This window comes from Macrosteles quadrilineatus, unplaced genomic scaffold, assembly GCF_028750875.1.
Source record: "Macrosteles quadrilineatus isolate MER2022 unplaced genomic scaffold, UCM_ALF_1.0 Scaffold_2__2_contigs__length_208266976, whole genome shotgun sequence".
Taxonomy (NCBI): Eukaryota; Metazoa; Arthropoda; class Insecta; order Hemiptera; family Cicadellidae; genus Macrosteles; species Macrosteles quadrilineatus.
In genome coordinates this window covers 77,055,303-77,079,442 of record NW_026542595.1, presented here as the reverse complement: position 1 = coordinate 77,079,442, position 24,140 = coordinate 77,055,303, and the positions used below count along the sequence as shown (strand labels likewise).

At 37.4% G+C, this 24,140-nt stretch overlaps 2 protein-coding genes across 5 annotated transcripts in view; both read right to left on the bottom strand.

Annotated features, from left to right (window-relative positions):
- Positions 1 to 19,334, bottom strand: part of LOC128988213 (centrosomal protein of 135 kDa-like) — a 118,383-nt gene extending 99,049 nt beyond the window's left edge. Inside the window, exons 1-4 of one of the 4 annotated variants that reach the window (XM_054409490.1) lie at positions 19,167 to 19,334; positions 5,322 to 5,429; positions 2,891 to 2,998; positions 1,378 to 1,485 (exon numbers count right to left, since the gene is read on the bottom strand). In XM_054409490.1, the coding sequence (XP_054265465.1) occupies positions 1,378 to 1,485; positions 2,891 to 2,998; positions 5,322 to 5,429; positions 19,167 to 19,217 (375 nt within the window). In that variant the 5' untranslated portion in view covers positions 19,218 to 19,334. The remainder of the gene's footprint in view (positions 1 to 1,377; positions 1,486 to 2,890; positions 2,999 to 5,321; positions 5,430 to 19,166) is intronic. The other 3 variants (XM_054409489.1, XM_054409491.1, XM_054409487.1) reach the window with 3 other exon arrangements.
- The window catches only part of LOC128984449 (centrosomal protein of 135 kDa-like), a 17,849-nt gene continuing 13,030 nt past the window's right edge, over positions 19,322 to 24,140 (bottom strand). The window contains exons 6-13 of the mRNA XM_054403770.1: positions 23,692 to 24,050; positions 22,971 to 23,090; positions 20,699 to 20,834; positions 20,544 to 20,662; positions 20,252 to 20,323; positions 20,021 to 20,156; positions 19,686 to 19,810; positions 19,322 to 19,465 (exon numbers count right to left, since the gene is read on the bottom strand). Of these exons, the coding sequence (XP_054259745.1) occupies positions 19,322 to 19,465; positions 19,686 to 19,810; positions 20,021 to 20,156; positions 20,252 to 20,323; positions 20,544 to 20,662; positions 20,699 to 20,834; positions 22,971 to 23,090; positions 23,692 to 24,050 (1,211 nt within the window). The remainder of the gene's footprint in view (positions 19,466 to 19,685; positions 19,811 to 20,020; positions 20,157 to 20,251; positions 20,324 to 20,543; positions 20,663 to 20,698; positions 20,835 to 22,970; positions 23,091 to 23,691; positions 24,051 to 24,140) is intronic.

Here is a 24,140-nt window from a genome sequence, read left to right as displayed (position 1 = left end):
TTTTCAGTGCTGGTTTAACTAACAGCTGGTTATAAACTGGCATTGAAATGTTTATGTTACAAGTTGTTTGTATACAAAAATATTGTTCTTTGGTGTTGGCCTGCATACTATTTCACTTTAAAATTTAGTTTTTTTTTTCTACCGTGAAGGATCTGCTTTATCAGGAAATGTGTTATTTTGATCTATACATCTCAAACAGTTTAATCAAGTTTTGTCGTAAATGCAAACTGTGTAAGTTATTTAGTTTATGCCATGGAAATTTCATCTCATATTTAGGAAATCTTTTTTCAGAAATTTATTGCTTAATCGTTTAAGATATAAGTGAGTCATACTATAATTTTGGTTAGTAATGAAAGCATCAATTGGTGTAGTAGGTTTCTATAAAACTGTCCAATGAGCTGCAAGGTGCAGTAGAAACCAAAGTCGACTCATACCATACCATAACTCTCCCCATAGTATTGAAAAGTGCAGACAAAATATACAGACCAGTTCAAGATAACGGAGGTTGAGATAAAAACAAACAGAGAGCAGAGAGCTAAGAGAAATGTGTAAACACCCAGATATAGGGGTGCTTTCCAGTAGTAAAAGGCTTGGATGGGCAGGCTATGCGTGGTGGATAGGAGATAAATCAACTTTAAAAAGTATATTCCATAGTACCACAAGATAAAAGACCACTTGGAAGACCAAGAATTAAGTGGAAAGACCAAGTTATGAAATACATCCTCAGACGGGGATCTAAATTAGAAAAGACAGGGGATGGAAGGGAAGAGAATGGGTGGCCAGAATCCTCATAGGGTGTCAGTCCGTGGTCACGGAGGTAAAGGTGCGGTAAGTACATATATAAGTGGTATATGCAATTGTAGCAACTCTACTCAATACCAGTGTGTGTGAATCGGTCTCCAATCTCACTTCAAGTCTTTTCAAATCGACGCAACTGCTATTTTATGGTAAAATTATCAAATTTAAAATGCATATCGCTATATTTTAGGTCTATTTAAGGATGGAAGAAATGAGTAGTCACGTGACATTTGTTAATAAGGTCAACAACTAAAAAATAACAATTAATTGTTAATTAGGATGTTTTGGGGCAGTTGGCCCCCATTAAAACTGCCAGAATTTGTCACTGTGCGTGTAAACTAGATGTTCTGAACTATTCCGTTTTACTTGAATACTCGATTCCCGTACGTAGGATGGGCCAACAGCTCGTTGTGAATAATAGGGAGTCTAATGTAGGTAAACAAGTCTTTGAATTTTTTGAACAACCAAATCCAAAAATATCTGTCAGCACAATGCACTATTTAAGCTACAGTCAAAATGATCCAATCCAAATCCTAGCCCAAATTGAATATTGAACTAATTTTCATGTTGAATACTTACTTGATGCTGATCATGATATGTTTGAGATTTGTCTGAATTTTTCAATCTTTCTCTCAAGTTTAAAATTTCTTCTTCTTTTATATCAAGTTTTCTTTTCAAATCTTCATTCTGAAATTAAAATTCTAGATTTAAAAAATTACTGTGTGAGAATAGTTTTGACTACTTTACTGTTGAGTAACTTTAAATTAGTGATGGTAGGTATTTAACTTTTCTTACTTTTATGATTGAAAATTAGTCAAGATTTCTGTTCTTCTTCTTCCATTATAGTACTGACATAGATAAAACATACTCCTTTAGTAGATTTCCGATCCTTATGGAACAGCTGAAGACAATTTTATTGTTAGTTCTGTACGGTTTATGTAGAGGTCGTGTTTTGTTTACAATTTGTTTCCCGTTATTACAGTAATTTAAAACCTCGTTTAACCAAATAATACGATCTAATCATAAACAATAACTTGTCCCCTATTTATATAACCAAACAGTAAAGCACAAATCAAGAAATTAACCCTAAAATAATATAAAAAAAGTTTCGTCGACACTAGCGCCCATGTGTCACAACATGAACTAGACACGAAAAACGTGCTTCAAAATTTACAATGGGATGAGAAGTCTACTTGTGTTGGTTAGTCTATGGTACTGAGTTCATCACTTTTTTAATGGCGTAAGCACCAGCACTAAGTTCTATTTTAAAATACTTTATGGCTAAGAAATAGTTTAGTTTGATTGTATTAAGATAATTATCAGGTTTCTCATTAGTTTCAAACCATTCACACAACATCAATGTACAGCTTCAATATTAGAGCATTGACAGACAATGAATGCATTATCAGTTCAGACCAATCATTGTTAGACAGAGCTGTCGAATATCTTGTCTGAACAGTCAGAAATATTTTTCGGAAAGATAACTCGGCTTTACCATAGATCAAGAGTTCAAACCCTTGGTAGTTCTAGCATAGACAAAAAGAATTAAATATAGAACGTCAGCCGTGTTGCGGTTACTATAAGTTTTGGCACACACCGCCGGGAGCGCCATGTAGTTACGGCGTATGCGCTATGTAATTAAAAGGCACTCCCAGCGGTGTGCGCCAGAACCTATGGTAACCATACTAACCGCAGCACAGCTGACAGTTTATATTTCATTCTTTTTGTCTATGGTTCTAGTAAATAGGTAATTTATGAGCAGATTAGCTGCTTTGAGTCTCCCGTCGAAATTAGCCATGGATGTCTTTGACAAACTCTTAAGAAGCTGGACATTATCTTAGGAATTTTGTTCTTTTCCCTACAAGATTGGGTGTTTTCCCACTAAAAAACAAAACTTTTCATAATATTTCAAAAGAATTGGTCATAAATCCATTTCCAAACTGAGGCACACAAATTTTTATGTTACTGCAACTTACTAAAGAAACTAGTGATCTTTGCTACACCATGTCAAAAGATAAAAGTTTATTTCAGAAAATAAATAAGCAGAAAATTAGCAAAAAAATTACTGTTGCAGATATCGCATCATACGTACCAATTTTGTAGAACCATTGGAAATCTGGGCCTCCAATTGCCTGATCTTGCTTGAAAGTGCTTGTATGTCTTCTTCTTTGGCATTGATCTTTTTCAAAACTTCATTGTTCTACATTAACACACATAAGTAAAATAATTGTACTCCCAATTAAACCAGATGTGTGAACAATTTGATTTTAATTTAATTTAATTCATCACCAGTTAATGATGGTTTTGTAAAAAAAAAACTTCATATTAACATCATATTACATTTTTTTGCCTAGTCTATCACGTACAGAAAAGAATCATTGGAGCCTGATTGGAATTGACCCTGTCACTGGTTCAAAAAATAGTTTCAGTCACATGTTTGTAACACAAACAAAATCAAATAACTTCATGATCAGCATCGTACATGTTATTAATTTACCTGAAAGCTCAAAAGATACGTCAAATAACACTTATAATAATATATTTTTTACACTTATACTGTTTACTCACAAGACCGTAAATACATATAGAAGAAGTGGTGACCAATTTTGATTGGACCCTTCAATCATCAGACCCAATAGGCGAATGACAAGAATCAAAAATGGCTTCCCTTACTAATGGCTACCGGAAGAATTGGTACTTCCGGTAGCCAATAGTATATAAGGGACGCCATTTTAGATTCTTGTCATTCACCTATTGGGTCTGATGATGATTGAAGTGTCCAATCAAAATTGATCACCACTAACCATCTTTTATATGTATTTACGATCTTGTGAGTAAACAGTTTAAGTGTAAATAATATATTATTATGAGTGTTTTTTGACATATCTTTTGTGCTTTCATATTTGTGCTTTGTATATTTGCAGTATCTAAAGTCAATGGTACGTCTGGTTCACATAAATTGTCTACTAGCAGTATCCATAGTTAATGGTACCTACATTTGGTTCACGTCAATGTAATGTCTACTTGCAGTATCAAAAGTCAATGTTTTGTTTGGTTCATATAAATGAAATGCATATTTTCAGTATCTAAAGCCAATGATATTTCTGGTTCAAGTAAATGCGATATCTACAGTAGGTACTTGCAGCAACTTAAGTCAATGGTATATTTGTTTCACATAAATGAAATGCCTATTCGCAGTACTCAAATTCAATGGTACATCTAGTTCACATAAATGGAAAGTCTACTTGCAGTATCCAAACTCAATGGTAGGCCTATATTTGGTTCACATAAATGGAGTAGCTATTTGGAGTATTTAAAGTCAATGGTGCATCAGCCTAATTCCGACGACCATTTTTATTGGTTATTAATGTTGTAGTAAATGATGCTCAATGATATTAATCCAATTGTTCTTCCTTTTTCTCTGTACAGTATTTGTAATGTGCTATTTTAGATGATTTGTTGACTAACATATGTTGCGACTCTTGTTTACCTTTTTATTGTTATCTCGCAAATAATGTCATGGCAACCAATTAACCCATAAGGCCCATGTTAAATTTCTAAAAGTTCAAATTCACGTAGGGAAATGCCATGTGGTCTGATTTGTACCATTTCAGATTCATACCTTCCCATGGTTGGTTACTATGACTGTGCTAAATTTCGTGCTAAATGACAACATCATGAACTCCCGCGGTCACGTAAACATCTTTGTCGTCGTCCACGATCGCGTAAACCAAACCGAAAATGAAATTAAATCTGTTAGTTTAAATTAAATATTTACTAATTTGAATCTAGGTTTGGGTACATAACATATTATAGTGGGAAAATGTGAGAAAGCCTGCGCAATTTGATATATTTCCATCACCATCGGTGTGAGTATCTCCATTAGTTACATAAGCTTTTAGTTGATTCTTTTAAACTCATTAAAAATTATGACTGTTGTCAGTTTTAAAATAACTCCTGTAATACCAGTACTTGACAATTGCTGGATTTTGAGCAACAGGTTAACTAGTTTTAGAAAATCTATAAAAATTTAATATTTTTACGATTAGCCCAGTAGCAACTTTCCTTTACGAGAATGACTATTACTATAGTATTCACGGTAAGATCCCGGTCCAGGACTTCTACACTGGGCTCAAAATACCTATCTAAATTATTAAACAAGGTAGGGCAGAAGAAGTAGGTGATTTCAGAAGGCAGTCCTGAAACGACAGCTGCTGTCACGAGGTTAGGGGTTGGGCCATCTTAAAGGGGGTTTAAATCACAATCAGTTCAGTTGCTATCATGCTAAGGAAGAAAAATTCAACGGACATTCACAGTTGAGGTGTACTCTCTTGCGCCCCTAGGCCCGGGCCCATTTATTAAATCAGCCCTATACAAAAGTGTCAATTGGTTGTTGATTCTTGGAAACTACCAATTAACTAACATAGCCTATTGAAAATAATAAACAGTACATGTATTACAGTCTGACAATTACAAGTATGTGATTATGTTTAACAATAAAATGAAAATAAGCAGTTACAAACCGTGTCAGGAACTTGGAGGACCAATTTATGTTGCAAATCTGCTATTTTTCCTCGAAGTACATTTATTTCATCTTCTTTTACTGCTAGTTTCTTCTCCCATTCTTGGTGCTGAACAAGACAAGACTTGTAGAAGAAAATTGTGACTTGTGGAAATGCGATGCCCATGTTTTACATATAACTTTGTTTATACATACTATATTATGTTTTTCTTGAAATTATAGATATGTTTTTAAAAAAACCTTAGTTATGACATTATTATGACTATTACTTATTTATTTATTCATTGACTATTATTTATTCATATATATATATATATATATATATATATATATATATATATATATATATATATATATATAGCCTAGTGCATATAAGATAAACTGAAACTGTGTTTTTTTAATTCATACTATTGGCAGCACTGACTCAACAACTCACTGGCCACCATTTTAGACATCTAGAAAACTCTCTCTTCCTTAGTTGAAAATGCTGTCAGTGACAGTGAAATATTCTAATGTTTTGTGTATATAGTGTAAAGTTTTGTTTTGTGTTTCCTGTGCCAGTTTGGACTCTTTCCCATTCAGGTAAGCCTGCTATCCTCTCAAAAAATCCTAAAAAATCTAGGCCCTTGTGTTCTATGCTACACCCTTATAGTCCAGGCAAATTAGATCAAATATAGGGTGTGCTGCCCAAAAAATCGTCTAAAGCTGGAAAGTGTTTTAATACCTTTTGGGGGTCCCAAATAAGACTCCTGTGAGTTTGCGACGGATTCTGACGTCTGCTTAAGTTTTGGGAGTCGAAAAACTATGAAAATTTTGCACTTTTTTCAGTTTTTCGCTTATAACTCCTAAATAACAAATTCTAAAGAAAATGTTGTTCAAAAGTGTCTTTTAGTGCATTAAATTCCGCGTCGATTGATGTTAAATACGTCAAAATCAAGCGAGCCGTTTAGCCGCTGTAGCTTTTCAAAGGTGGGATATTTTCATCAACATGGCCAAAAGGTTGATTATTTGACCAGTTTTCGGCTTAAAACTCCTAAACGACGCATGCTATACAAAAATGCACCTGTAGTTAGTTTGGAAAACACAAAATTCTGCGTATAATGTTTTTTTTATTAATCAATAACGGCAATTGATTGTTACCTACTTTGTATGGGCGCCATTTCATTGAAAAAAAGTATTAAAGTTCAAGTTGGGAGATTTTAATAAAATTGGTAACAACATAGATCCTGTCCTTAAATGGATTATGAATTATTAGATAGTGGTTTATTCCATGATGGTCATCTAGAGGTTTATCTAATAAGTTGTAAAGAGAATAAGACCCCCTATGTAATTTTAAGACTAATATTGTTGTCTGAGGTTCCGAAAATTCTAGGATTCATCCCAAACCACCCATTATATACGATCTATCCCTGTATTCATCTTTCAGTTTTTGGCTTACATCTTCTAACGCATGCTATAGAAAAAATGTTCCTGAAGTTAGTTTGAAGAGCATAATTGTCTGCATAGAATGTTTTCCAATTCATTAAGATCGGCTTCACCATTTAACCGCTATTGATTGTTAACACTAGATCAGATGCTTGTCAAGTTTAAAATCTTTCCATTGAAATCTGGCAAACAACCAGCCCAATTACCAAAAACATAGGGGATATGGCAGTGAATCTACCCACTAGTGTGACGTCATGGATCATACAGCATGGCCTATGAACAAGTAAGTGCTCATGAGAGCAACATCTTACTGTGGAGAGCTTCTTCCGAGATAGGGGAATCAATGATGTGGATCTAGCCCGATGGTTCGCTGGCAGGCCCATCGCAGTGAATGCTACCCATCAAGTTAAGGTATATTGTGGAATCACCTCTTCAACATATTATCAGCAAGTTGACAATATAAACTCCACGGATACGGTGGGATCAAAAACAAAATTCTTTAAATGGTTCCAGTGTCACGACCCATTTACTGAAAATAGTTCGCTCATGCCAATCAGCTCAGCAGTTATCCCATATGATAGCATCAACGCGAGATATGTATAAAGCATAATGGAAAGGCACAGCTTGCAAGAAAATCGTAAATATGCAAGCCTATAATGACCATAAACTGTGCAGAATAAAAGGAAGTGGTGACATTAATCGCGAGCTGTGATGGCAACAGCAAAGTTTAAAGAAGAATTTGCCCCCTCAGTCAACACGTAATATTCCACATTAAATCCAAGCCTCAATTCGAATCATATTTTGGATTAAAAATAGGTCCGTGCCCACTAGCGCAGTTTGATGAAGAAAGCGTGATGTAGAAGAGTCGAAAATCTAACTATTCATGTAGCCTAAAACTACTCATGCTATTTACTCCAATCAATGTGGATCTCACTGTGTTCTGACGGGTTACAACGCTTGGCGAAGTTGAAGAAGCAGGTTGGCCCTATACATGGTTGGGAGCAGAAAATATCCAAATCAAAGGGGGTTGGTCTCTTCTAGAGGACACTTTCAACTAATTTTGACTTTGATTCTAACAAAAGGGGCTGCTCATCCACCAATCCTTTAGAGCTCATTTAAAATTGTACTTAATTCAGAGAGATAGGTATGGAAAATTAACGTCAATGGGTTAACTCCCATCACTACGGCTAATCCACCGGTTTGACAAGAACTTCTCAACTCCGTCTACCTATCTCGACCATCGTGTACATGTTAAAAAGGTTTACATTTTCTCCCTCCATATGAAATGCAGGGATATAATGCACTACTGTCTGTCACCGAATGTCACCATTTGTGGCAAGACAAATAAGAGCAAAGAATGAATCCTTATTCTTAAGATTCCAATGATGAGAAGTATAAAAGTTATATGGTAAAATCTACGAAAAATTCCAATCGTTTTTTTAATAGGCTAAATACATAGTAAAACTATGTACATCCGTCCCATTATCATCTTTCGTTTATTAAGCTAAAAAATAACATTTTTGCTATATTTAATAAAATCTTTCTCGTTGTAATATCTTATTATATATTAGAATCGCTTAACATCATTCCGGAGTGTCCAGAGATGGGATCGTATAAGTGGGAGCTTAGGACGAATCCTAGAATTTTTGTAACCCCCTCAACGATATTAGATTTAAAATTGCATAGGGGGTCTTGTTACCCTTCCCTTCACACATTCTTGGATAAACCTCTGGATGATAACCATGAATTAAACCGCTTTCTAGTCATTCATAATCATAATTCTACGCAAAATTTTGTGTTTTCCAAACTAACTACAGGCGCATTTTTGTATAGCATGCGTCATTTAGGAGTTGTAAGACGAAAACTGGTCAAAAAATCAACCTTTTGGCCGTGTTGATGAAAATATCCCACCTTTGAAAAGCTACAGCGGCTAAACGGCTAGCTTGATTTTGACGTATTTAACATCAACCGACGCGGAATTTAACGCACTAAAAGACACCTTTGAACGACATTTTCCTTAGGATTTGTTATTTAGGAGTTATAAGCGAAAAACTGAAAAAAGTGCAAAATTTTCATAGTTTTTCGACTCCAAAAACTTAAGCAGACGTCAGAATCCGTCGCAAACACACAGGAGTCTTATTTGGGACCCCCAAAAGGTATTAAAAATTAAAACACTTTCCAGCTTTAGACGATTTTTTGGGGAGCATATGTCTAATTTGCCTGGGCTATTATTATTATGACTAAGTTTGCTTTAACTGAGTATGATTAACTAGGGCCTAATTACAGTAGAACTCTTCATACCACCACGGGTCCTAACCCCAGGTCGGATAATGATTTGTCCAGATAAACTAACCTATTATAAAATTGATAATTTATCCCTAATACTATTATGTAATGATAAATGTAGTAGTTGTTGTTAGTAAAGTAGTGTTCAAGTCTTCCTTCGGAGACAATATTCTGTACGATATTTTCATCGCTAAGACACTTGTTTTCCAAACCATCTTCACCACTCCTGTTTAGTTTAAAGGTTCTTATAGTTATAAAGTTTCTGTGTAGTTATAAAGTTTGAGTTGCAGAGACTAGTGAGTGCAACTACGTGTCAGTAGGCCGCGGGAAATACCTTTTAACTTTCACCACTGACTTCAGAGAAGAGGCAGAAAAAAGCAGGGACCCGTAAAAGTACATTCAACACAAGCAAACTTGTTTACATCATAAGACTAGACTAAACACTTATTCGTATTATTGTTCACCATTACTGATTTACTCATTTCAGATGGATCTGTGCATGATTTTCAATGTTTTAAGTTGTTTTGAGTTGCAGTAATTTACAATTTAACAGTAAACTGTACAATTAAACAATGGAAATTATTATTTTTTTTTTTTGTAAATTTAACACAAAATAATAGCCTACTATTGAACAGTAAAAATTATTTTTTCAAAGAAAGAGTTCTTGGCTTAGGAATACATTGGAGAAGAAGGAATGTATACAACATTCTACCGAGAAAAAACTTCCAGACAGTTGATAGCAAACAACAAGTTCACAGACACAATTACTTTGTTCGCCCTTATAAGGCTTCTTTAGAAGAAAGTAGTATAATGGTATGGTTGTACCGATTTTGTTGTAAAAGGCAACAAATCAATACAAGTTAACGCGAAGAACAGTCAGCTGGTTTCAACAATAGATCAGTATAGACCAGAATGCACCACGCACCAAAGAAGGAGAGGGGATAAGGTCTAGCCGGATGGTCACTTGTTTCCAGCAGTACTCAGTTCCTATCCAAATCTCATCGTAGCTAGTTCGGTAAAATTGTTTTTCGTTCGTGGAAATTAAATTCATTTCGCGGCGTTTGGTCGGGCAATCTTATTTTTCCTTAAAATCGTACAGCCTATATCCCTAAGGGATATAATTGCCCCGCGATTGGAAATTAGTATCAGTGTCATTGTTAGAAAGTGAAAAAGTTCGTTACCGGCCAACGCAGTTCCGCCATTTGAAAATTACACGTTCGTTTCACGAGTTCAATTGATCGCGTCTTGTAGAATACCGGCTAGTTACATTTCCCAATCCCTTCCCCTTTATTTGTGTCATATTTGTGGACGTCCAAACTGTAAGTAATTTGTGTTATTTATTTGTTAATTTAAGATTTCAGTGAGTCGCACCTTTGAAAATTTTTCCTGTCTTGTTTTGTCATTTCATGCAGAGTAAGCACATGTTCATAGGTTCAAAATCAAATCACTGATTTTCACATCCATTCATATTGTAGCAATCCGCTTTATTAATTAGATTGTAACAACCCTATAGTATTAAGAATAAATAGGTAAAAATGTTTTTATAGGGCAATTCAGAGTTATTTAATAAGATTTTTATAGTGTTGGAATTTTACACAGAGTCATTGTTAATTTTCATTGTTGAGCAAATGGTACAATTCTTTTAAAGAGTGTCACAGTCAGTATCTTTTGGGGGAAACAAATTATTATCAGAGAAGGGAGCAGGTAGCTGGTTCGATTGATGCGGAAGTGTTGTTGGAAGTTGTGCCAGTTTGAACATAGATGAACCACCAAAGTGCCAAATTAGCTATAAAATAATAAAGCAACATTCTGATAAACATTACTACGATTGAATACAATATTGTTCAATCAGTTGGACTGCGAGACGACCTTCGTTTTTAATCGTTGGCCAACGAAAGGATTTGCTTGGTACAGGTCATCTCAACCATTAGATTAAATACCACTCTTCCATTGATACTTTCGAGATCGGTGTGAAACCGCACCATACCTCCCCTTTGATAAATCCATTCAACAGTTTCAATAAATTTCCAACTGATTGTGTATCTCAAGGTCATTTTTACTTGAAAGAACACAACAACGACTGTAATCTGAAATAAGTGTATTATTAAATTCTGTGCAATAAATTCAAATTGTTACTCACTTCTAGTTCTCAATAACCTTGGTATTTTAGCATATGCAATAGTATTTGGTAAACAAAAGGTAATTCAGTAAATCATAAGCCACTACAAAAGATTCACCTTTTAAGTGCAACACTAGTCACTAGTGTAGTAGTGAGCAAGTAAATTCAGTGTAGAATTAAGACTGGTAAATTGATCTCATTAAAGGTATTACTTTATTGGAAGAACTACAAACAGTGTCAGGGGCGTCCCCTAAGGACCTTTGGGGAATATTTATATTTTGCAGGGTCCACTCATATTTTTCATTAACATCAAGCTTCCACTGCCAAAAAGCTCTGTCTGATATTTTTATTTTCTAGAGTTCTTCCAACCTAGGGGCAACCAACATTTGTAAAGAATTCATTAAAGAGCATTGCAAGGAGTAAATATATTTAAATATAATATTTAAATATATGAGAGTCAAAGTCTGAGTTATTTTTCTTTACAAATAAATGATATCATCGCGTGATCTCTTGGTACTGTTTGTGTCTGTGCGATTCACTGAAATTGTTTAGATTATAAGAAATTCTATTGTTATTGCCATCGTCATTGTGTATTGTGCTGTAATTAATTGTCAATTGGTTTTTGTCATCGTGGAATATTCGTTTTGTTAAAGTGAGATATATCATCGTAAATTGAATTATTTTCCTAGCGGGAAAAATGCACCGACAATTTGGGCCTGGGTATAACACAACTGCAAATGATCGACGCGACCGTATGTCAAGGAGAAATTTAGGGGAATTAATCGATTTAAATGCAACGATCAACCATAACAATGAAATAGTTCCACCAAATGACAATGGAGCTAATTTAGGTAGACAAAATTCCGATTGTCGTTTACCGATCGTGAACGATGACGAACCGTCGCCAAGTAGACAAAATTCCGATTGTCGTTTACCGATCGTAAACGATGACCAACCATCGCCAATTAGACAAAATTCTAATAGTTGTTTAATGGACCTAAACAACCACGAATTGACTGAAATACTATCAAGTACGTCGAATATAAATCAAAACAACAGTCATGCCAATAGCTCATCGTATGTGGATATTCAACCTTCGAACGAGTGTGTGAGAGAGAGAGAGATAGCGAATGCACAACAACGCGCGTCATTTCCTGTAGCGACTGGTTCTCTGTCTACTGTTGCCCCGGCCAGTGCCACTGTACAGTCGCAACACACCCTCACTGACCATACCCAACACCCACGCCCACACACTCGACCTCTCACATACACTCACCATGACACACACGTACACGCTCACGCATACAATGTCAGTCAATCACTTTCCAAAACTGATCAAATCGTGGTAATTGAATTAATTAATAAATTGAACATAGTCGACGGCACAGATGAACTTGAATTAATTTCATTTCTCAAAAACATCAAACCAATATTTGATATTTCTCCGAATTGTCATACAGAGATCATTAAACTTATTATCCCTAAGGTCAAAGGTCAAATGTTCCAATTGTTCTTAGAAGCAGTATCAAGTAACGCACGCTGGAATGTCTTACACGACGAGATATTACACAGATTTATTCCGTCAATTAGGCGACGAGAGATTGCATCGTTTGAGTTAGATCGACCACAACAACCGAATGAAACTTTTTCAGAATACGTCGATCACATCATATCTATCGCATTCGCTTTAAAATCGTCAATGTCAGAAGGCGAGGTGATTGAGATTGCTTTGACAAAATGTAATCCAACTGTTCGAAGTCATTTTTCGTTCGGTCAAATGCCGCAAAGCTTATTTGAGCTAAAATCATTCGCAAATAGAATCACTAGTTCAATGCGTGCCGAAGAGAGATATTTTGGTAATGCAAATCGACGCCCTTTGATTAATTCGTCGCCTAGGGTTGTAAACCAAACTCGTCATAATCCAACTACGTCGTCAAACGATCTACGTAATAGACCCAGGGAAAGGATCGTAAAATGTTATCGTTGTCAAGGTGAAGGTCATATCGCTAGGAACTGTAGGGTTTCTTTAAACTAGATTCCGACGTTGTCAAGGGCACACAACGTCGAACTGTAAAGTTATCGCCCAACAAAAGCATGCAAGCAACAGATGTATCCGCGAAACTGCCGCTGATTAAGGTATTGTTTGGAAACAATATAGATTGCCTATCGCTGATAGACACTGGCAGTAGTAGGTCATTGATTAGTAAAACACTTTTTAATAAGTTGAAAAGTGCGAATTTGATCAAACAGTCAAGTAAAATTAATCAATCAGTAGAAGTCGCGAACCGTCAGAAGATAACTGTACGGACGGAAGTCAAAGTTCATTTTAAGATAGATAATCTGTCATGGGACTACAATTTCTGGGTAGTTAATCAACTTCCGTTACAGTTAATCTTGGGGTACGATTTTATGAAGTTTGCGCGAATGTCCGTGAATTTAGGTGATTCAACAGCGGAGTTTAAGTTTAGGGAGAGTATTAAATCATATTGTTTGATAGGAGAAGGAGAGATCCCAACTTGTGATAAACCCGATCTGGGTGACTCACCGCTCACGGAAGTCGAACGAAATAGCTTCGAAAACCTGCTTCGACAGTTTAGCGACGTTGTCACAGACAGAATCGGCTTAGCAAAGACTGAGCCTTACAAAATTTGTTTTAGTAAGGATATTGTGCCATTCCGACAAAGACCTTACCACGTCCAGCCAGATAAGATGGTAATAATGAGAAATACTGTGCAACAATTACTAGATGAAGGGGTAATAGAAAAAAGTGTTTCAGAGTTCAGTTCTAGCGCCTTCCTAAGACCAAAAAAGGAACCCGGGAAATTTAGATTGGTAGTCAATTATAAAGAATTAAATAAGTTTATTGAAATGGACAGTTTCCCACAACCAGAAGTAGATAAAGTTTTTCCTTATTTTAAAGATGCTCGTTATTTCACTACACTTGATTTGAACAATAGCTATTACCAATGCCTCTTACACCCTGATAGTAGGAAATACGCCGCTTTCAACGTAGGATATGCCTTATATCAGCCTCGTACTTGTCCCCAAGGAATAAAAATCGGCAGCCAGGTGTTAGGACGCATAGTCGACGAAATGCTAGGAGACTTAAAATTTAAATGTGTAATAAACTTTGTCGACGACCTCTGCATTTATAGCGCAAACCCACAGGACCATTACAATGACTTGAAAATGGTTTTGGAACGTCTAAGAGCCGCCGGACTTACGATCAAACCCAGCAAAGTCACCTTGGCAAAGAGGGGCATGCGTTTCCTGTCACACATAGTAAAGGATGGTAAACTATATGTGGACGATACTAAAGCTGAGGTTATTAGTAATTTTCCTCGACCACGCAATTTAAAGGGTGTACAACGATTTATCGGCATGGCTGCTTTTTATGCCAAGTTCATACCTAATTTCTCCGAAATCAGTAGACCATTGAACTACTTGAAAAAGAAAGGCGTAAGATTCAGGTGGGGTCCCGATCAACAATCTAGTTTCGACAAAATAAAGCAAACATTGTCCTCGCCCGTCGTACTTCATTTGCCAGACTGGTCGAAAAAATTTATTGTGTCGTGTGACGCAAGTGAAAACGCCGTAGGAATTGTCTTGGAACAGGAAATTAACGGCAATAATGTTCCAATTGCTTTTGCCAGCAAAACGTTCTCAGGTGCTCAATTGAAATACAGCATGTATTTGAAGGAATTTGCCGCTGTATTGTACGGCCTAGAAAAATTCAAAGATTACCTTACTGATAACCCATTCATCCTCAAAACAGATTGTATGGCTGTAACATATGTTATGGGTTCGGACAAGACTACTGGTATGTTAGCGCGTTGGAAGCTACGATTTTCACAATTTCCATGCGAAAAAATCGAGCATTGTAGGGGCACACAAAACATAGTAAGCGACGCTCTAAGCCGGATGTTTGAAGTCAATGAACCACAACAGACTAAAACCCCAGCGCCACAAAGCGACGTTGGCCCCGACCGAGTCAAAGTCAACAAACAAAAGCAGACTAAAACTCCCACATCACAAAATGATGTTGTCCCCGAACAAGTCTTCTTTCTACAACACTTCCCTGAAACTTTTGAGTCACTGAGTTCGAAACAACGCGAAGATCCACAGCTCCTCAATATTATAAATAACATCGAAGATGGAATCGACGTACCAAATTATTTCATAAAAAAGGGTATACTACGTTATCAAAAAAACCCCAGAAATCCGTCTAAAATCGTCGTTCCGACTCAAATGAGGAAAATGCTAATGAAATATTTTCACGACATTTCAATATCCGCTCACTTGGGAATAAAAAAGACTATCGGGCGAATCACACGCGAATTCACTTGGGAGAAAATCTTCGACGAGGTTAAGCAATTTGTCAGGTCATGTAGCCTTTGTCAGCTGTCTAAACCAGCTCAAGCGCTAAATATTGGCCTGATGAATTCTAAACCTCCCGAAAGATGCTTTGAGAGGCTGCACATCGATACCTTTGGACCATTAATACGAACCGCAAATGGAAATATGTATGCATTAGTGTGTGTTGATACATTTTCGAAGTTCAGTTGGATTATTCCATTAAAAAAGGCGAATTCCAAAACAATCATTGCTGCGCTAAAAGAAAAAATTTTCACCCAACATGGTTTCCCAGAAATAATTGTATCTGACAACGCATCTATTTTTAAGTCTGAAATGTTTAAAAGTTTTCTATTCAGCTTAGGAATAAAACACATCAATACTTCTGTAGCTAGGCCAAACTCAAATCAGTCAGAAAGAGTAAATCGAAACCTGAAAATAGCGTTAAAAATATTCCATTCGCAAACACAAAAACGCTGGGATGAAAATATCGCATATTTAAACATGGGTTTAAATTCAGCCGTCCATGAAACAACCAAAGCGACGCCTGCGCGAATTTTCTTAGGACGAGAAATCAACCATCCATTACAATTGCAGTGGGATATCGATCAGGAAAACGATACCGAAGTCACAGAGGATTGTATTGCGAAAATCGTCGATAATATTAAATCTGCCCATCGCAAAAGTAGCGCAAGGTATAATAAAAACAGGAATCCTTCGCCGTTCAAAGAAAACGATTTGGTATTATATAAAAGGTATATACCAAGTAATAAAGCCAACGAGGTATCGCACAAATTGACTCAAACATGGAAAGGTCCTTACGTCGTAACTAATGTGTTAAGTCCAGTAAATGTCAGAATTGAATTAGTCGAGGATCCCAGCATAAATCGAGTAGTTCATGTATGCCAATTGAAAAAGTATTATCAGCGGTAGGTGTATTGTATTGTATCGTATTGTTTTGCATGTGTTTAAATGTTTAAATGTGGTAACGTAACAAAAATTGTAATTAGAAATAAGTTGTAAGTGGACAAACAGTGGAGTAAATCAACAAGTGTTGTGTTGGTGATGCAATCGAGGAGGCCGTGCGATGTTTGGACTGACCATCATAACATTGTTATCGCTGGTGCCACTGATAGCATTGTTGAGCGCCCGCCCCACCCTCCCCAGCTGACAACACTACTATCGGACCATCGTTGGGTCGCTGTGCTACTGACCTACTAGAGCCACTGCAACTGTGCCACACCATAACAAGCTACGAGCCCAGCTGTTCACCACTTCTGACAACACACTCTGCGGGTGGTCACCTTGGTGATACACCAAAATGCTATTCTGTGCGCGGGATGCCTTTGTGTGTTCAATGAGGGAAATGATCAGTTGGTATCTTTGTTATAAAATAGATCATTGTTATAGTTTAGTATTCTTGTTACCATAATTTAAATTGTTGTTGCCTGATTGTTGTCGTTATTGTTGATTGTAAATTGTAATTGTGTTCATGTGTATCGTCGTGGTCCACCGGCTAGACCAAAAATGCTCCGAGGTAGTACGATAGGTTGGACTGTCCTAGGCCGATCACGGATCATTTTTTTCTGCTAGGGGGCATTTTGTACCGATTTTGTTGTAAAAGGCAACAAATCAATACAAGTTAACGCGAAGAACAGTCAGCTGGTTTCAACAATAGATCAGTATAGACCAGAATGCACCACGCACCAAAGAAGGAGAGGGGATAAGGTCTAGCCGGATGGTCACTTGTTTCCAGCAGTACTCAGTTCCTATCCAAATCTCATCGTAGCTAGTTCGGTAAAATTGTTTTTCGTTCGTGGAAATTAAATTCATTTCGCGGCGTTTGGTCGGGCAATCTTATTTTTCCTTAAAATCGTACAGCCTATATCCCTAAGGGATATAATTGCCCCGCGATTGGAAATTAGTATCAGTGTCATTGTTAGAAAGTGAAAAAGTTCGTTACCGGCCAACGCAGTTCCGCCATTTGAAAATTACACGTTCGTTTCACGAGTTCAATTGATCGCATCTTGTAGAATACCGGCTAGTTACATTTCCCAATCCCTTCCCCTTTATTTGTGTCATATTTGTGGACGTCCAAACTGTAAGTAATTTGTGTTATTTATTTGTTAATTTAAGATTTCAGTGAGTCGCACCTTTGAAAATTTTTCCTGTCTTGTTTTGTCATTTCATGCAGAGTAAGCACATGTTCATAGGTTCAAAATCAAATCACTGATTTTCACATCCATTCATATTGTAGCAATCCGCTTTATTAATTAGATTGTAACAACCCTATAGTATTAAGAATAAATAGGTAAAAATGTTTTTATAGGGCAATTCAGAGTTATTTAATAAGATTTTTATAGTGTTGGAATTTTACACAGAGTCATTGTTAATTTTCATTGTTGAGCAAATGGTACAATTCTTTTAAAGAGTGTCACAGTCAGTATCTTTTGGGGGAAACAAATTATTATCAGAGAAGGGAGCAGGTAGCTGGTTCGATTGATGCGGAAGTGTTGTTGGAAGTTGTGCCAGTTTGAACATAGATGAACCACCAAAGTGCCAAATTAGCTATAAAATAATAAAGCAACATTCTGATAAACATTACTACGATTGAATACAATATTGTTCAATCAGTTGGACTGCGAGACGACCTTCGTTTTTAATCGTTGGCCAACGAAAGGATTTGCTTGGTACAGGTCATCTCAACCATTAGATTAAATACCACTCTTCCATTGATACTTTCGAGATCGGTGTGAAACCGCACCATACCTCCCCTTTGATAAATCCATTCAACAGTTTCAATAAATTTCCAACTGATTGTGTATCTCAAGGTCATTTTTACTTGAAAGAACACAACAACGACTGTAATCTGAAATAAGTGTATTATTAAATTCTGTGCAATAAATTCAAATTGTTACTCACTTCTAGTTCTCAATAACCTTGGTATTTTAGCATATGCAATAGTATTTGGTAAACAAAAGGTAATTCAGTAAATCATAAGCCACTACAAAAGATTCACCTTTTAAGTGCAACACTAGTCACTAGTGTAGTAGTGAGCAAGTAAATTCAGTGTAGAATTAAGACTGGTAAATTGATCTCATTAAAGGTATTACTTTATTGGAAGAACTACAAACAGTGCCAGGGGCGTCCCCTAAGGACCTTTGGGGAATATTTATATTTTGCAGGGTCCACTCATATTTTTCATTAACATCAAGCTTCCACTGCCAAAAAGCTCTGTCTGATATTTTTATTTTCTAGAGTTCTTCCAACCTAGGGGCAACCAACATTTGTAAAGAATTCATTAAAGAGCATTGCAAGGAGTAAATATATTTAAATATAATATTTAAATATATGAGAGTCAAAGTCTGAGTTTTTTCTTTACATGGTTAATATTGTAACTGCTGTTTGACTACTGCTTTCTGACAAAGCCTCTTTATAAGAATAAATATAAAATAAATTGTGGTTTGAACTTTTATGGGCTATCTCAACTGCCTGGATCTCTCTCTTCTTGGATAAGTTAGTTGTGTATCCTTCTTCCACAGTTTAACTGACATAAAATACACAAAAATAACACAACAAGTATATGACCGCATGTATTATGACAATTCAAGACATGCAATAGCAGTTATTCTTCTGGCAACAAGGAGGTCGTTGGTCACTTACAGCTGACTGATTTGACTGTGTCTTGTTTAGGATGTCTAGCAGACGACACATCTCCTTGTGGTAGTAGTCCCTCTCTGTCAACAACCTCTCTAGCTTCTGATGTGGGGAGGATGGTCCAGTGCTGGCCTGCAACTAACAAACAGTCAGCCTAGTGGTTAGAGTTTCATACTTATAGCTGACTGACTAGACTGTGTCTTGTTTAGGATGTCTAGCAGACGACACATCTCCTTGTGGTAGTTGTCCCTCTCTGTCAAAAACCTCTCTAGCTTCTGATGTGAAGAGGATGGTTCAGTGCTGGCCTGCAACTAACAAACAGTCAGCCTAAAGTTTAAGACTTATAGCTGACTGACTAGACTGTGTCTTGTTTAGGATGTCTAGCAGACGACACATCTCCTTGTGGTAGTAGTCCCTCTCTGTCAACAACCTCTCTAGCTTCTGATGTGGGGAGGATGGTCCAGTGCTGGCCTGCAACTAACAAACAGTCAGCCTAGTGGTTAGAGTTTCATACTTATAGCTGACTGATTTGACTGTGTCTTGTTTAGGATGTCTAGCAGACGACACATCTCCTTGTGGTAGTAGTCCCTCTCTGTCAACAACCTCTCTAGCTTCTGATGTGGGGAGGATGGTCCAGTGCTGGCCTGCAACTAACAAACAGTCAGCCTAGTGGTTAGAGTTTCATACTTATAGCTGACTGATTTGACTGTGTCTTGTTTAGGATGTCTAGCAGACGACACATCTCCTTGTGGTAGTAGTCCCTCTCTGTCAACAACCGCTCTAGCTTCTGATGTGGGGAGGATGGCCCAGTGCTGGCCTGCAACTAACAAACAGTCAGCCAAGTGGTTAGAGTTTCATACTTATAGCTGACTGACTAGACCGTGTCTTGTTTAGGATGTCTAGCAGACGACACATCTCCTTGTGGTAGTAGTCCCTCTCTGTCAACAACCTCTCTAGCTTCTGATGTGGGGAGGATGGTCCAGTGCTGGCCTGCAACTAACAAACAGTCAGCCTAGTGGTTAGAGTTTCATACTTATAGCTGACTGATTAGACCGTGTCTTGTTTAGGATGTCTAGCAGACGACACATCACCTTGTGGTAGTAGTCCCTCTCTGTCAACAACGTCTCTAGCTTCTGATGTGAAGAGGATGGTTCAGTGCTGGCCTGCAACTAACAAACAGTCAGCCTAAAGTTTAAGACTTATAGCTGACTGACTAGACTGTGTCTTGTTTAGGATGTCTAGCAGACGACACATCTCCTTGTGGTAGTAGTCCCTCTCTGTCAACAACCGCTCTAGCTTCTGATGTGGGGAGCATGGTCCAGTGCTGGCCTGCAACTAACAAACAGTCAGCCTAGTGGTTAGAGTTTCATACTTATAGCTGACTGATTTGACTGTGTCTTGTTTAGGATGTCTAGCAGACGACACATCTCCTTGTGGTAGTAGTCCCTCTCTGTCAACAACCGCTCTAGCTTCTGATGTGGGGAGGATGGTCCAGTGCTGGCCTGCAACTAACAAACAGTAAGCCTAGAGTTTCAGACTTATAGCTGACTGACTAGACTGTGTCTTGTTTAGGATGTCTAGCAAACGACACATCTCCTTGTGGTAGTAGTCCCTCTCTGTCAACAACCTCTCTAGCTTCTGATGTGGGGAGGATGGTCCAGTGCTGGCCTGCAACTAACAAACAGTCAGCCTAGTGGTTAGAGTTTTCATACTTATAGCTGACTGACTAGACTGTGTCTTGTTGAGGTTGTTTTCCTGGTTTTACCAGTAGCTGTTTTTCCCGGTCACAAGGGCCAAGCACATATATTCCTGAGCGTGGAAAGCTTTTAAAAACATGCACAATCAAAAATTGATGATTCCCCCCCCCCCTGATTTTGGGAGACTATGATGTCCCCATGATCGTAAAAATGTTCACAATTTTGCCATGACTGTGGAAGATATTCACGATTATGGCGTGACCCAGGAAAGTATTTTTTATTTTGCCCTGACCATGGAAGGTGTTTACGATTTTGTCATGACTGTGGAATATGTTTATGATTTTGCCGTCACTGAGGAAGATGTTCTTAATTTTAATTTTGCTGTAACCGTAGAAGTTTACGAATTTGCTGTGACCGCAGACTAATATCATGGTTTCTTGGGGAATTTTCTTAATTCTTGTATGATTCCCAGTTTATTTGGATACAACAAATTCACACATGATCCCGAATTTCTCTGAATTTCCAGTCTATGGCCACCCTGGGGTTCAATCCTTGGTATAACAAAAAAAAAACATTTGAGAGATTTGGACAGCTTTCCCTTAAATGGGTTTCATACAAAATGTCTTTTTATATCAACGGATTCAGGCCAAAAAAAATGAAATTGAAGTTTCATAATAACAATACATAGAATATCACTAGTGGACTGCGGGTCCCTGAAATTTTGGGTAAGGACAAGTCAAGCTGAGCATTTATTTCCCCGATCACAGAAAGTGTCCATGAAGATGGGCGAACACGGGTGACTTTGACAATTTTGCTGTATCTGCAAATGATGGTCTCAATTTTTGCATAACCAGAGAAGACGTTCTTGATCTCACTGTGAAATGGGGAGATTGTATAACATTGTATAAACCGATTGTAGTATTTCAATAATACTCTAAAAAATCAATACGTTCCAAAGCAACCTGATTTTGCCTGAGACCCAAGGCCAAAGTAACTTACTCACCTAAAGTAAAACAGTCTGACCTGAGACCACTAAAATCACCTGACAAAAATGAATTTTCAAAGATAAAAACAAGATGGCAAATTTAAATTTTAATACTCTAAAAAGCATAACTTATCAAAACAATAGCGTTGACTGTGGATACACTACCAAAAAGTAGTAATCCCACAGAATGTTAAAACTATAGTCACTTTCAGATTTAAAAAGTATTTGGATTTAGCCTGTGGTGACAGATAGTGCTTTTGTCAATTAACTAACTTGGCTGTCACTTACGCCAAATGAACTAAGCTAAGCCGAAAGAACAACTCGTTATTAAATAGTATGTAATGACTATAGCTTGTAGCATATTTTATTTCACTTCAACTATCATAGATGGTTTTTTTTTTAGGGAGAGGAGGGAAAATGCTTTTACGCACACAGGTAGCCAGCCTGTACAGTTTGGCCAAAGTTTCTGTTCGTGCGACCAGATCTGGTTGAGTCTAGGCGAGGGGGTTGGCGGGGGTACTTTTGTGAAAACATTTGTGTCTTCCTACTCACTCGCCACAACCCCTAGCACTGCTAATAGCCGGTACCCGTATGTTTTAGTTCGGCTAGTAGCAACCCGTCCACGCGCACAGAAGTTTTGGCCGAACTGTAGTGTGAGACTCCTGAATCTATCACAGACTACTCACTAAAATCCCCCTCTACTCTGTTGGACACAGACCTGGAATTGTTTCTCACATTACTTCAAGTCAGGCCAACATGTGACCTAAGCCCTCAGGGCTCTCACCGTTTTTGGCATTTGGATACTTCATGACCTACACCGCATCCCGGGCAAGGTCGAGCTTCATGGCGCGGAGAATACCCTGGATGTAATGTGACACACAGGTCCAATTGTCTTCACCCTCCGTCATCATCGGTATGACCGATGGTTGTGACACATGATTGTTGTACAGCTTTGTTTAATATTTTTCATTGCATTCTTAAACATGTTTAAAATCAATGATTATAATTTGGCAATGTAACACAAGTTTCTAAAACAAGTTATGTAGTGTAAACACGGCCTCATCCAAATGTAGTAAAACTAGTGAAGTTTAATTTATAACAACTTGATCAGCTGATTATAATTCCTACCTCAGCTGAATGGTCAGGTATGTTGCACAGCTGATCTCTAAGTCTGGAGAACTCTTTGTGATAGTAATCTCTCTCAGCTTGCACTCGTTCTAGTAGCAGCCACTGTCCGTCTGCTTCATTCTATAACAAAATATAACACAAGTAATAGATGTTTCCTTTATAACTGCTTCATTTTACGAACATTAACTAGAAATTTTAACTGTACAGGGTGTCACAAAATTTGAAGCGGGCTATGCAGAACCAGATTATGCATACAAAAAATAAAAAAGTCAAGAAGTGTGGTATTTTTTTTATTTCAACATGTTTTAGCCGTAGGTAGTAATTTTTTAATTTTAAATTTATCATTAATAACTTAAAGCCCCTTTGAAATACTTTTATGAAGTTTTGTATTCATACCTTCCTTAGCTGAAAATGCTATCAGTGACAGTCAAATATTCTGTTTTGTGTAATGTATTAAGTATTGTGTTTCTTGTGCCAGTTTGGACTCTTACCCATTAGGTAAGCCTACTATCCTCACAAAAAATAACCTAAGACCTGAGCTCTTGTGCTCTATGTTACATCCATTAGAAAACCATTTTTAAACCAAAACCTATAGTATAATTCATATTTCAAGTTACTCAGTTTAACTGATACTGCTCCCCAACTTTGACACCTTTATGTGTACACATTTATACTTTATACTTTTATAAATAATTATTTTAGCCTATTGATTGATACTCACCGCAGATTCACCCCTGGTAGACCGAGGACACGCTGGGGGATGAAACTTGGCACAGTGTTCTGCCTGTTGACGCTCCAAGTCCTCCAGCTGTTGTTGGAACTGTCTCCTCTCCCGGGTCAGCTGATCTCTCAGGTCGGGGGGAGGAGAGGGCGAGGTGGAGATAGAGGGGGGAGGGACAGCTCTGGCAGGTCCACTAGACGACAGAGTAGAAGTGTCCGTTGTAGTCTCGGGGACTCGAGCGCTCGGCTTCTTGGGTGGAACTCTCGAAGGTTTGGGAGGTACAGGTGTGGGTTTACTGATGGTCACCTTCTTGTGTACTGGCTGAGCTGGTCTGCGGACATCTTGTGTCCGTGATGTTCCTGGAGGGAAAATAGACATGTAATCATACTATGTTGCACCTTAACACATAACAATAGCTTAGTAAATGTGAAAAAATATGCATGTATGTT